Raw genomic sequence first — 14,378 nt, 5'->3', positions numbered from 1 at the left:
GGAGTTTGCATGTTCTCCCCGTGCCCACGTGGGTCTTCTCCGGGTACTCCGGTCTCTTCCCACATTCCAAAGACATGCATGGCAGGTTAATTAGGCACTCCGAATTGTCCCTAGGTTTACTTGTGAGTGTGGATGGTTGTTCGTCTCTGTGTGCCCTGCGGTTGGCTGGCAACCAGTCCAGGGTATACCCCGCCTACTGCCCAAAGGCAGCTGAGGTAGGCTCCAGCACCCCCTGCGACCCTTGTGAGGAATGAGCGGTCAAGACGATGGATGGATGGATGGATGGATTATGTTTTATGTATTATGTCACTTCTCATTGTCTGTAGCTTGAAGCTTGAATATCTCTTGAAATGCATTAGATCTTTGGTAATGATTTATAGCTGATTCAATTTTAAAAATATTTTGGTTTGATAATCTGCCATCAAGCTGAATTCTCGCGGTATTTGTTCACAAATAGAATCCATCTTGTACTGCTCCCGCTGATATGTTCGCAACCGACCTTTTTTCGGTCGGACTAATCAGGCGTTGTTTAGGGCGGGACATGCAGCTGTGACGAAACCAGGAAGCGCAAACCTAACATAGACGAATGGACACTGCGTGAGTCTCACAGAATAACTCACCGTTTCTTTGTTGAATATTGAACAGTGAGAGGCGCGCTGTATATGTTTATCTTGTAAAGATGTTTGTGCTTTATCCTTTATCTTGACAACGGATGGTTATGTTAAAGGTAGCACAGGTTGTATTTGAGCAATAAACATAACTACATGCATTAAAGTAAAACATTTACCGGTAATACATGTTTGCGTATGACATTCAGAATATTTGTTCATGTCGAACTACTAGGATCTTTTTTTTTTTTTTCTTCTTCATTTTAAATTATGCAAGTAATGAATTGATTAGAAAAAGAGAATGAAACTGCAGTGGATCAGAAATTGTTGACGTCCTCATAACGTTAAATGTCGAAAGAAATAACATATAATAGGTGCTCTTCAAATTTGGCGGGCAAGAAATGTTGAATAAAAAGCATTTTAATTTCATGATTAATCAAATTCTACGACGTGATTAATCTGATTTAGAAAATGTAATTGTTTGACAGCTGTAGTTTCTATACAGATTTTCTTACTGATGTGTCGACAACAGATGTGCCTGGAACTATGCTAACTTACGTTTTGCATTCTTGCAGTTTAACACCAATGCGTTTCCATTTCCAACTGTCACACGTTAACATGATATCTAGTCTACAAACACCATGCAGTACTGCCCTCGAGAATTATCCACCGCACAGGCAGCTCTATGATTATTTGGAAACACAGAAAATTCTGACTCTGCAGAACACGCTGTTTGTGATGGGCCAGAATGAGGACAGGTTGACCCGTTTGGCCAAGTTGTGTAAACGTTACCTGGCTGTCCCACAGCAAGGACACACAGTGAGTTTTTTTTTTTTTTTTTTTCTCTGGCTCGAAGCGGAAATCCTCACTCAACAGCAGGCAAACTAACCCACATCCATGCGCATGGGTTCGTTTGTGAATATAGATTGTCGCAACCAAGGTTATTATTATAGTTATGTAATTTTTATTTTAAGTGTGTTTTTTTTTTTTTTAAACCAAAAGTGAAGCACGCGATGTTGTCACCTAGGAGCGACATCTTCTGAATGTGCTTTTCAATTGGCTGCTGCTAGATGATGTCACTTCTGTGTGACACTTTCAAACGTCCTTATTCCGGTTAATATCATAATAAATATACTTAAAAATCACATTTAAAATCATCCCCAAAGGCTCAGGAATTAATTACCAAAGACTAAAATGAAGGACATTTTTGCTATAATTAAATTTTTAAATTTTTCTTCTATTTATTTATTTATTTATTTATTTATTTTTAAATTCCATTCCTTAAAAAAAAAGAAGATAAAAGGGGACAGAAAGAAGTCAAACTTATGTTATCTGCCCCTAATCAACCACAACAACAACAAAATTAATTAACAAAAAGTGAATGACAGCGAGCGGTCAAAATGTTTTCAATATAACAATTCTATGTAATAATTAAGCAGCATGTCCTTGTGCTATATGTATCTTTCCAGTAATTGAGCTTTTGTCAGGTTTTTGAAGATAGATTTGAAATAGACAGGGATTATTTTGTTTTACAATCCACATACATATTCTATATGTGATTTCCATGTTAAGTGTTCATCAATTATGGTTTGTTTTAGTTAGCTTTGTAAACATAAAATCATGTAGCATTTTTATTTAATTTCATTAACAATTGTTTTTTTTAAATTTTATTGGGTTTTTTTCATTAGTTTTTAACTAAAATAACTTCATTCAACTGCAACACATTCTTTCCTCCTGTGATTTTGTTTTAAATGTGTTTCTATTTGAGCACTGTACTGAAAAATGATCAGCAACTAGTTGAGGATGACGCAGCTTTTACTACATTAGTGTCGAGACCGTCGACTTAACAAAAATACAACTCTAGTAGTGCCATTAACGACTATTATACGCTGCGTTCCAAATTATTATGCAAATGATGCAGATTCTCAGCTGATTTTCTAGTCATTAACTTGCAACAGAATAATTTGAATGATTTTGAACTGATCAACTGGTATCTGTTAAAATAAATATGCAGTTTTTGTAAAAAAAAAAAAAAAAGATCACTGCTTCAAATTATGCTAAGCAGTGTTTCAAGACATTTTATAGCAACTGTAAATAGGCATATGTTGAATTTGCAGCAGTAGTACTGCAGAATTTGCAGCAGTTGTACTTGCTCAAATCCAAAGCTATTTCCAGCAAAAAATTTCTTAACAGGTCAAGTTAAATTTGAACACGGGAACTATTATTTGATAGCAGCTTCACAATTCTTCTATCCATTGAACTTTTGAGTTTTTGGGCAACTTCTGCTTGAACTTATTTCCAGGATATTAGAATAGCCTTCCAGAGCTGCTGTTTGGATGTGAACTGCCTCAATCACTTAACAAAAACACTCTCAGCATTGAATACCTTGTTATAATATAAAATGGAAGATAATATATTAAATGTGAAATATCAATGTTGTTTAAGATCAGAAGTCTTCTTGTATATCGCTAGTGTTGGGCCGAACCCTTGTACATCCAAAATATAATCACTTTTCAGAAGACCCCCCAAAAACAGTATGTTTGTTCAACCATTAACATTACGTCAGCAAGCTATTTTCAACACTCTAGATTGGTCAATAATTTGTGAAAATAAGACCCACACTTGTAGAAAAAAATATGAAATGTACCTAATTGTGACTTATGAGGTTTTAGCCCTATGCCAGCAATATGATTACCTGCTCATGTTGGAATTAAGGAAAATGAATTGGGCATTGTTTTTTTGCAAGGTGTGCTCTGATAAATAATACTTATTAATATTCATACGTGTGTAGGAAAGGTGAAAACTAAATCATTAATTAGGAGAATATTTGGCAGTCTGGCAAACCCAATGTCAGAAAAAAGTACCAATAAGAATACATTGACCTTTTAAGGATCAGAGACTCTGGAACAACCTCCCAAACAATATTAGAAATGCAGAGTCTTTAGCATCTTTTAAGTTGCTTTTAAAGACTCACTTTTTAAGGCTTGCTTTTGCTGATTTTTAGTTTAAATTCTTCTACTGTACTAGTATTTGCGTATGTTTTCTTTTATTATATTCATCTTGTCGATAACTAATTTCCTTATGGCTGTTTTTATTTATGTGTAAATCACTTTGTGCTGTATTGCTTGAAAGATGCTACATAAATAAATTTATTATTATTATTATTATTATTATTAGCATTATTAATTGTTACTATTATTGAAAGTGCCGGATCGATCAGTAGTATCGTTGAAAGTTGTTGTATTGTTAAAATTTGAACGCTACCCATCCCCAGTCTCCAGTATGGAACATGGGAGTGGCCGCATCATACTGTGGAGATCTTAATAAATCTACAATTGTTGTTTTCTAACCTTTTGTCATTAATTGAAATTGTAATTCCAATTATGGGTTGATTTATTGGCTGTGATCTTGTTTGTGCCACATAACGCAAGACGCAAAACGGGCACAACTTGCTATGAACTGGTCGATACAACACTATCCTATTGAGCTGCGTGCCTACGATGATGCTAAGCTAATGTTCACGCTTTCTCTAACCGTTTCTGTTGATGGTAGAGTTGTCCTTGCCACATGGGCATGTCAGTTAGCCTGTGCTATAGTCTGTACTGTATTTCTGTGACAACAACAGTAAAACCTGGCAATTTGTGTACCAGTCTCTGTTGATTGCACTACAGCACAAGTAATCAACAGCGGCCAATGCAATTTCTCTCCAACCGCAGATCTCTGCCTAACTCCAAATACATTTGTTTCTTTTGAAGGGATCAGCCCCCGTGGAGTGAGGAAAAGCGCCCTGGGTTTAGATTAGTATCACAACTCAACAGGTGACACTTGACCTCTCTGCCCCTCTATCATCACTTTGCTCTAGTCTCTGGTGACTGCTTCATCCCGCGCTCACATAACCACCACCATGTTGTCATATTGCCATCTCATTTGGCTAGTGTCTTGCTTTTCAATTCTTTTTATCACCTCTGCTTCTTTTCTAACATCACAAAAGCTTTCTCTTTCCTCCGTAGTACTGGAATGCGACCAAGTCTCAACTAATGTCTTTTTTTTTGATGATTTGTTCAGTATTTTTTTTCTCCCATTTGTTTCCCAACCTTCTACGCAGTTTGGAAGCTGAGACTTAATCACTTATTTCTCTCTTACTAACACAGCTTTAGAGTCAAGGCCTTCTCCAAGCTAGCATCCAGCATAGATTTACACTTTGATACTGTCATTCTCTTTATTTGTTGTCTAAACAATGTTATGATTGCATTTTGATTTCTATAAACTACTCCATTCAACTGTCTTTTGAACTGACTCACAAGATTGTTGGTAACCGTCCAGGGAAATTATTCATCGTTTATTATTGTGGTCCAACCAATTTCTAATATAAAAAAACAAACAAATTAATCTGACCTGGACAAAATAATGGTACACTTTACTTGATATTTTGTTGGCTAGCCTTTTAAGGCGATCACTGCAATTAAAAGATTTCTGTAAATGTCAGTGAAACTTTCTGCAACTATCATGAACAAACTGCTCCAGTTATAAGGCTTGAAGGACGCCATGTTGCAGCGCCTTCCACAGATGTTCAATAGGATTTAGGTCATGGCTCATAGAAGCCCGCGTGACTGTAGAATTGTCCGATGTTTTGCAATGAGCCATTCTTGGGTGCTGTTTAGCTGTGTGTTTTGGGTCATTGTCCTGTTTGAACACCCATGACCTGCGACTGAGACCAAGCTTTCTGACAGTAGGCAGCAGCACATTTCTTTGTAGGATGTCTTGCTAGTCTTGAGGTTTCATCGTACCCTGCACAGATTCAAGAAAACCCTGTGCCAGATTAGCGGAGCAGCCCCAGATCATAACCGAGCTTCTGTCATGTTTCACAGAATAGGTTTTTCTCAAAAACCCAAATCTTATCATTAGCCGTTATTTGTTCTAGTTGAACATCACTGAAAATGTCATGGAGACATCCTAGATCATCCTACATTGTCCAAATAGACTCCATCTACCTAGCTATAAAAGCCTGAGATTTTGACATATTGAGGAAACCTTGCGATAAAGAAACAGAAGTGACATACATTTTTAATAGTTTTAATAAAAAAATTAACTGTACTCAGTTCATTAACTCTTTGACTGCCATACGTTATCAAAAAAAAAAAACAGTGCCAGCCGATTTTGAGCATTTTAACTCATATTTCAAGGCAAAAAGAATATTGTTTGCCTTTACTACATATACAATGTGGGTACTAAAGGAAATATCGCATTCCATTCATCGTAATTTTACTAATCGTTATTAATCGTCTTTGGCAGTCAATGAGTGTTAATAATAAAATGGGAGACAATTAAATTGTAATGTTTTTGCTGTGTATTTCAGTGTCATTCACATTTGACGGTCCCAGTTATGTAATTCTGTTCCAAAAATACATCTGTATCATTTATAGACCTTTGGCATGATTGTTGAATTTTTAATACCAAGTACCACCTAAAATAATATTTAGCACTCGAAGTAACACCATGATGACTAACATTAAAATACAGTAGGATAGTAGGCCCAGATGATTACAGAAAAAAAAAAATAATACATTTAAAAGGAAGGACACTAGCAGACATGAACATTATATAATTTGAACATGAATATGATTTTATTTTACATTTAAACATGCTGTGTATGCATTGCTACAAGTGAAAATCCTTACTCTATCCAAAACGTTCATGCCTGTTTTCAGGAAAAGTAACACACAAGTGAAAAGAAGTCTTTCTTACACGCATACACAGAAAACAAGTCCTTTGAATTTCCTTAATTTGAACTTGTACACATGTTGCATTTGATTGAACTGTGATAAGCTAACGCATTTTATTTGATTATTTTCCAGGAAAAGCTGAGGGAAATGACTTAATTCTAACTACATTTTAATCATGTGGAACCAAAAAATAAATACGTACCGGTACTTATTTTCAGTGTCCTGACTTAAAACATTTCCCAGTTCCTAACGCTGAAAATTATCCCCACGTGGTGCTGCCACCACCATGCTTGACTGGTTGGATGGTATTGATCAGGTGATGAGTGGTTCCTGGTTTCTTTTTCTCCAAACTTGATGCCTGGCATTCATACCAAAGAGTTGACTCCTTGTCTAATTAGGCCAGAATATGTTTTCTTAAGTCTAAGAGTCTTTCGGGTACATTAAAGGCAGGCCGCCACGTGCCTTTTACTAAGCAGTGGCGGAGTGGCTTCCATCTGGCCAATCTACCATCCAGGCCTGATTGGTGGAAGACTGCAGGGATTGTTGTCCTTATGGAAGGTTCTCCTCTGACCACTGGGTTCTTGGTCACCTCTAAGACAAAGGCACTTCTCCACGGATTGCTCAGTTTAGACGGCCGGCTGACCAGAGTCCTGCTGGGTTGGATCTTCTTCCATTTAAAGATGGAGGCCACTGTGCTCATTGGAAAAACAGCAGAAATTTGTCCACTCTCTACCCTTCCTGAGATTTGTGCTTTGAGACAATGCTGTCTCAGAATTCTACAGGCAAATACTTTGACTTCATGCATGATTTGTGTACTGACCTGCACTGTCACCTGAAGGATCTTATAAAGACAGTGTGTGCCTTTCCAAATCATGTGCAATCAAATGAGTTTAGTAGAAGGACTCTAATGTAGCTGCTAAACCATCTCAAGGATCTTCAATGGAAACATGATTTTGTGCCTCCTAGCAAAGGCTGTGAATACTATTGTACATAGGATTTTTAGTTGTTGTTTCTAATAGATTTGAAAAGAAAAAACCTGGGGGGGGGGGTTTGTCATTATTGGGGGGAAATGGAATTTGAAAGTACTGTAAATACTTTTGAGATGCACTGTACACAGTTAAAAGGCAACTTGATGGTTTTCAAAAGATAAAAATGTGTAAAGTATAAAATAAATTATCTCATAATGCCAAAAATTATGTTGCTAAATCAATCACTGTCATAGATTATGTCAGTATGTAGGCTACCTGGGCAGGTACTGTACATGTCAATGGCTGTCATCACCATGTGGAGATCTATGTACCACCAGCAGTACACATACCACACAATCTTTCATTATATTTTGCAGGATTTCTTTCCTGTTGTTTTTTTATGTGGTCAGTCTGAGCATACAGATAAATGCGGAGGAAGCAAAATGACTCACTGAATTTATGGCCCTAGGAAGTCATCTGCCTCTGTCCAAGGTGCTAGAACACATTGAATATTTGTCCTCATCCTCCTACACAGAACCAACTCGGATTCTGCTCTTCATACAAGTGTGATGAACCCAAACCCACAGGACCCCTTCAGCGTGAACCAGCAGATGGGTCGAGTTCCCCCACAGCGCAATGGTGAGAGTAGCACTCACACAGTCACTGACCTTGGGCAGACATTGGGGAATTACCAAAAAAACAAAAAAAAAACACCACCAATAAATCCCAGTGCATTTTCAATGGCTGTCAGTTATATGCAGATTTTTGCACACAACTAGTGGGTTTCCGCTGTATGGTTTTAAGTTGTAATATCAACATTCACCACTAGATGGCAGGCATGACTATGTTCTGCTTGCGCCGCGTCTTATACTGCTCTGTACGACAACATATACGATTTTGAATGACCTGCAGAACAAGCTTAGTATCAGAATAAAAATATGAATTTAGTTGATTTTTTTTTTTGCGGGGGTGGTGGTGGTAAATGACCTCTTGCTATCAATGTTGGTTGTTCAGCAGTTGTGTGCCATTCTTGAATAGGAGAGAGAGAGAGAGAGATTAGGGCCTTTGATGTTTAGTCATCTTAAAATGTGGAAAATATTTGTCTTCAGCCTCAGAGTCCTTAAAACTGGCTGTTAACACTCAAAGCTAAGACTGCTTGATCAAATAAGATGCTTAAGTAATAAGTATCTTAAAATAAGCAGAATGATCTTATCTGACAGTCTTATTTTAAGTAAAAATAACTTGTCAGACTCTTACAGCATTTTAGCTTATTGCATAAAAATTAACCAATTTTAAGATTTACAAACTCAGTGACAAATAAAAGACAAATAATCTTAAAACAAGATTAATAATCTTGGAAATTCTGCGTTTGCCTAGTATATAATTCTCAAAAGAAGACAAATAAGACTATGGCTTGATATAAGTGTTTAAGTCTAGGTTAGATAGCTGAATTTTGCAGTGTGTATTATGGTTTATGTATATTTACATGAAGTTGTGCTGCATGCATTTGTGATTGTCACTAACCAGTAGTAATAAGTTTGCCTGTACTTATACATGTATTTAAATTAATTAACCAGCCAGCAAATTCACACACACCCTTGTCGCGCCACTTCTGAGATTATTCGGCCTATATGTTGCATGCTTTGAATGGGAAGAACACACATTATTTGTTTTTTTCTTTTCTTTCTCATTTCTCTATTGATTATCTCTACCTTTCCCATTTTTTCTGCTTGTTTACATGTGTTTCTCATGGAGGCTGGCATACAGCTAGTGTAAATGAGGCAGAGGTGGATGGGTCTGGAGACGGTAAGTAGTATGTTCCTTACACATTATATATGTAATAGGTGTGTATTACTCTGCAGAAAATCAATAATTCAACTTTGTATTCCTTTCTGCAGTCTTTTCTTTCCCCTCCCTGCCTAATGAGGAGGGTCTAATAGGTGTCAATAAACCTCTCCCCAAGCAGCTGTGGGAGGCCAAGAAGGTGAGTTTGGTGTATACTGTACTTGGTGCTGTGTTGATGCTTTCTAAAATCTACTAATGCCATATAAATACATAAATATGAAAACCATGGGACTTAGTTTGATCCTCATCCGTAATTATTAATGTATCTTCCAAAACAGGAGTCTGAAATGACTTGGTTTCCAGAATCCGAAAACAATGATGAGGAAACCATTATGGAGAAAATGCAATACAAATACAATTATGGTGGTTTTTACTGTAGATCTCTGAAAATAGTTGTCCCCACCTCATTCACACTGCAGATAGGTAAAATGAAGGTAAAGAAAAAGGTTTTACCCTATTGCCCTATACAATCAACATCAAGTCGTGTATGACACAAAATATTTTCCCACACGAGATTGTGGTTGATGGTTTTTGTTAATCGGAAATCTATTTTTAGGAGAAAGAATAAGAAAAGTGATGTCACCTTATTGTACTCTATTTTCATAACCATAGTGATGCGATTATATATTTGTTTTTTCACATATTACCAACTCACTTCACTAGACCGCAGCTCTTCACTTGGAGAAGTATACTGTATACTGAACGAGTACATACAGTACTTATGTGTTACTCGAATTGAAAACATTTCTTTTTCAGGCCCAGTCTCTCGCATCGAGGCCTAAATCATGTGAAGTGCCTGGTATCAAGTAAGTGTTTTATACATTTTTTTCACACAAACATACACATATTCCACAAACAATACTAATCAGAATGCCCTGTTTAGACCAGTGGCGGTGCATAGAACATATTATTGTAAAAAACATTTTTTTGGATTGACTACCCCTGTAGTTTTTGGTTAGCAGCAGTTAGTTGTGTCTTCAAATCCAGCGCTGTGTGGTTTTAATGCTTGGTTTATTGAGGACTTAGAGTGCACATAGGTCTAAATGTCACTGAATAATTGCTTTCTATGTGCATCCTAATTGACTTGCAAGCAATATACGACGTCCATCTTTTGCCCGCCGAAGTCAGCTGGGAAAGATTCAACTGTTACAATGCCATGGATAAGCAAGATTATGTAAGATTTTTTTTTTTTCTTGCAGTATTTTCCCATCTCCGGAGCAAAACCCTGGTCTCTCCCACTACCAGGGTTCATTAAATACAGGAGGCTCCTTACCCGATCTCACCAATCTGCACTTCCCGTCACCTCTTTCAACTCCATTGGACCCCGAGGACAGTGGCGGATACCCCAACCTCAACGGAGGTAGCAGTACTGGAAATTTACCGGCTGCCATGATGCATCTTGGCATTAGCAATTCACAGGGTGAGTTGAAGCTCTCCAGATCTCCACCATTTACACAAGAGTTTTTTTATGAGGCATTGGCAGGTATCAGTACCGTAGATGAACTGGTGTGTTCCCACCCACGCAGCTGTCGGAGAAATTCTGAAAATGTGCCATATGTTTATGATCATTGTTGATTCAGTAAACTAAACAAGCTTGCAGAGAGTGTGACATTCCAGTCCTCCATCTACTGTACAGAGACCATGTGACATGTTTTCTTACACAGCGAATTGTGGTTAGAACAGCAGTCAAGAAGTATTGGACTTCACACTTGCCTGTGTGGGTTTTGAATGTTCTCCATGTTTGCATGGGTTTTCTTCAAGTACTCTGGCTTCCTCCCACATTCGACAAACACACTGTACATGTTCGTGCTGCCGCACAATGCGTGCTGCATATAAACTTGACTTGGACCAACCATCGCAAAAAATGACACCCACCAGCAGTGCATCTAGCGATTTGGTGATGAAAAATAGACTATATTTTACACTTGGTAAAATCAGATCTAACTTGTGGCTCAGGTCATATAAAGCAATTTTGATTGAGGCGCAGGCAGACAGATTTGGCGCTCCGCCCGTAGATCACACAAAATAGTCCATAAGTGTGAATGTGAATGTCAGTAAGCGTTTGCCTACATATCCCCTGTGACTGACAGGCAACCAGACCAGATAATGGATAAATAGATGCTTTCCTCATCAACTATTAAAGGTTTCTGTGATCAACAAGTTATGTAAGCCCAACCAATCCAGTGTGTAGCTTCTAATTTCTAAAACAGCCCTGTCAAAAAGATTAGGCCATGGAAGAAATATGATGCTGCCATCTTGGCTACCTTCTGCACAGTGTTGTGTTCTGGGTTTGTTGAAGTTCATAAGGTAAGGTGCCGCTGTAAATGTTTTTTTTTTTTTTTTCTTTCTCAAATAAATAGTATGACGCCATACGTTTTTTGGATGGCAATACTTGGCGATACCATTCAACATTTTTATAGCAAAATTGACGAAACAAATCAAGTATGAAGTAGTGCCATGCACAATGTCATATAGTGATCACGTGCCAAGATGGTGTTGCACAGGCTACTTCAATTCTATTCAGTTCAATTCAATTTTATATCATTCCATTAAAAAAAGAAATGAAAATGGACAGAAAGAGGTAAAGCTTGTGTTATCTGCTCCTGATCAACAACAATAACAAAAAATACTCAACACAGAATAAATGACAGCAAGCGGTCAAGACGCTTTCAATATAACAATCCTGTTAAATAATTCAGCAGCATGTCCTTGTACTATATGTATGTTTCCAGTAATTGAGCTTTTGCCAAGTTTTTAAAAATACAGATAGACTGAGATTATTTTGTTTTACAATCCAGATTGTTCCATAAACTGACACTGTGAGTTGAAATACATCGTTCTTTTTGTTTTGTTCTATATTTTGTTTTGGAGAAAATATCTGTTCCTCTTACTTTGTACTCACTTTCCCTTTTTTAAATTTCAATTTGTATATTAACTGGTAAAATTTCATGATGGGCATAATTTGAAGACTTAAACGCCATCAATTCATTAAATTGTAAAGTTTTTAGTTGTATAAATGGATTAGTGTGGTCTCTGTATCCGCAACCGCAAATGACACGAATTGCACGTTTCTGTAAAAGTAAGATGGAATCGGTGTAGGTTTTGGCTGCACACCCCCACACTTCAATGCAATAGGTCAGGTATGGAGCAATCAATGAATTATATATTATATATATATATATATATATATATATATATATATATATTATATATATATATATATAATATATATATATATATATATATATATATTATATATATATATATAAAATATATATATATATATATATATTATATATATATATATATAAAATTATATAACAATAACAAAGCATTCTTGTTCAATGATTCTTTAGCCTTGTGTAAAACCGCTACAGTTTGAGATACTTTAGATTTGACATATTCTATATGTGATTTCCATGTTAAGTGTTCATAATAATACCTAAAAACTTTATTTCATAAGTCCTTTCGATTGCTGTACCTTGCACAGTCAGTGTTGCTACTTAATTGCATTCCACTTTTTTCAAAGACTCAGATGCCATTGATATTTACACTATTATTGATTATACACACTGCTTAATCGAATGAAGGACAATTAATTTTTAGTGGCGTGTTGCTTTAGTTAGAAGTGACTATAAGATTGTAAACAACCCCTAAAAAATGTCATGCATGCTACTAGAGACAATAGTGTCCTGTCCTTTTTAGTCCCATTCCCATAATACATGTGACACAGTTTGGCCACTCACATACCTTTTTTTTTTCCCCACTCTCTTTTTTGTGAGTTCCTCTCCTTCCAGCCAGTTTCTGCTGGGTGATTTCACACTAACCCCTGCTCGCATTTTTTAGCTTGAGATGTTTATCTCTGCCAGCCGACTATTAAGCTCACTGAATGATCTCTCTGTCATAAATGTTCCCACTTTGTACTTGAGCTGCCACGCCGGCGCCCTCTGAGTCTCCGTAGTTTGAGTCTGTGTGGCAGAACACAGTTCAGCCAGGGTGAGCCGGGACACGGGAACTTTTGACCCATTGGTCCCTACAATGAGCTCTTTTCTTCTCACTCATTTTGCCTGCCTTACTCTCCTCCCGATCACACAGTAAAAATCCCCACTGACACAATATGGGCTGGTGGTGTTGGCGTGGTGTTGGAAAGCATGCCGGAAATGTAATACATAATGCATTAAACTGCAGTATCCACAGTTTCTCTGGGATTCCAAAGGCCTTCAGTTGCCACGGTTTCATGGCTTTGTTAAATTGCATTTCTACCAAGCAACGCGGTTTGGTTGAGTGCAATCCATTTGGTGCTGCTATTGTCACAATGTGCTCCTGGTAAAATCACTGTTGTTTGTTGAGTATCATTCCGGGATTGCACAGTGCCGCCCTGACATTATTTATGCAGTATTTACATTTCTGATCCAACCACTCTAGAACATATGAAGGGAACATGACTATGGCTAATCAGTGGTTTGATGTTTTGCAGGCCTGTCCTCTTCTCTGAGTAACCCCACAATTCAAGCTTCCCTCAACAATTGCCAACTGCAGTCTTCTCTCAGCAATCCCTCCATAAATTCTTCTCTGCGTCTTTCTGGTAACTCCCCTCGGCGAAGACCAGCACCCATCAGCCCCCTCACCCTGTCTCCTGGTGCTGAGCAGCGCCGGGGTCTGTCTAAGCAGTTGTCTCCCACCATGTCCCCATCCTTGTCTCCCATCACACAGGTACACATACCAAACATTTTAAGAAATACTGTGGCAATGTAACATTTATTTGAGTGGAAATACTCAAACAACTTAATTAAATGCTTGATAAATTAATGGCTTTAAAAACATCTGGCCTGTGTTTTCAAAAAACAGTCTAGGATATCATTTCTGATGTGAAAATATGACTATAGAAGTTAAAACTCAAAAGACCTTACATTGCAAAAATTCAAATCTTAAGTCAGATATAATTTCTCAAGTTTAACCGAAATTTGCTTATTTTGTTCTGCCAATTTATTTTTACTTTTAAAATAAAATGATCAGAAAAGGTAATTCTGATACTTTTAAACTAGGGGTGTTAAGAAAAATCGATTCTGCAATATATCGTGATATTACAGTGTGCAATTCTTGAATCGATTCAAAATGCGTCCGAATCGATATTTAAACATCAATTTTTCATGGAAATATTCAACAAAAAGTCTTACATAAGGTTAGGGTTCACACTTCAAGCATGGGAGAATGGTATATTAATGAAAAATTAA

General features: G+C 37.1%; 1 protein-coding gene across 6 annotated transcripts in view; it reads left to right on the top strand.

Annotated features, from left to right (window-relative positions):
- The window catches only part of crtc3 (CREB regulated transcription coactivator 3), a 42,158-nt gene that overhangs the window by 15,738 nt on the left and 12,042 nt on the right, over positions 1 to 14,378 (top strand). For 2 of the 6 annotated variants that reach the window (XM_077519173.1, XM_077519174.1), the window contains exons 5-11: positions 4,364 to 4,426; positions 7,835 to 7,938; positions 9,055 to 9,105; positions 9,198 to 9,283; positions 9,901 to 9,950; positions 10,344 to 10,564; positions 13,622 to 13,857. In XM_077519173.1, coding sequence (XP_077375299.1) covers positions 4,364 to 4,426; positions 7,835 to 7,938; positions 9,055 to 9,105; positions 9,198 to 9,283; positions 9,901 to 9,950; positions 10,344 to 10,564; positions 13,622 to 13,857 — 811 coding nt within the window. The remainder of the gene's footprint in view (positions 1 to 4,363; positions 4,427 to 7,834; positions 7,939 to 9,054; positions 9,106 to 9,197; positions 9,284 to 9,900; positions 9,951 to 10,343; positions 10,565 to 13,621; positions 13,858 to 14,378) is intronic. The other 4 variants (XM_077519176.1, XM_077519177.1, XM_077519175.1 and 1 more) reach the window with 3 other exon arrangements.

Source organism: Festucalex cinctus, chromosome 4 (assembly GCF_051991245.1).
Source record: "Festucalex cinctus isolate MCC-2025b chromosome 4, RoL_Fcin_1.0, whole genome shotgun sequence".
Taxonomy (NCBI): domain Eukaryota; kingdom Metazoa; phylum Chordata; class Actinopteri; order Syngnathiformes; family Syngnathidae; genus Festucalex; species Festucalex cinctus.
This window is presented reverse-complemented; position numbering and strand designations above follow the sequence as displayed.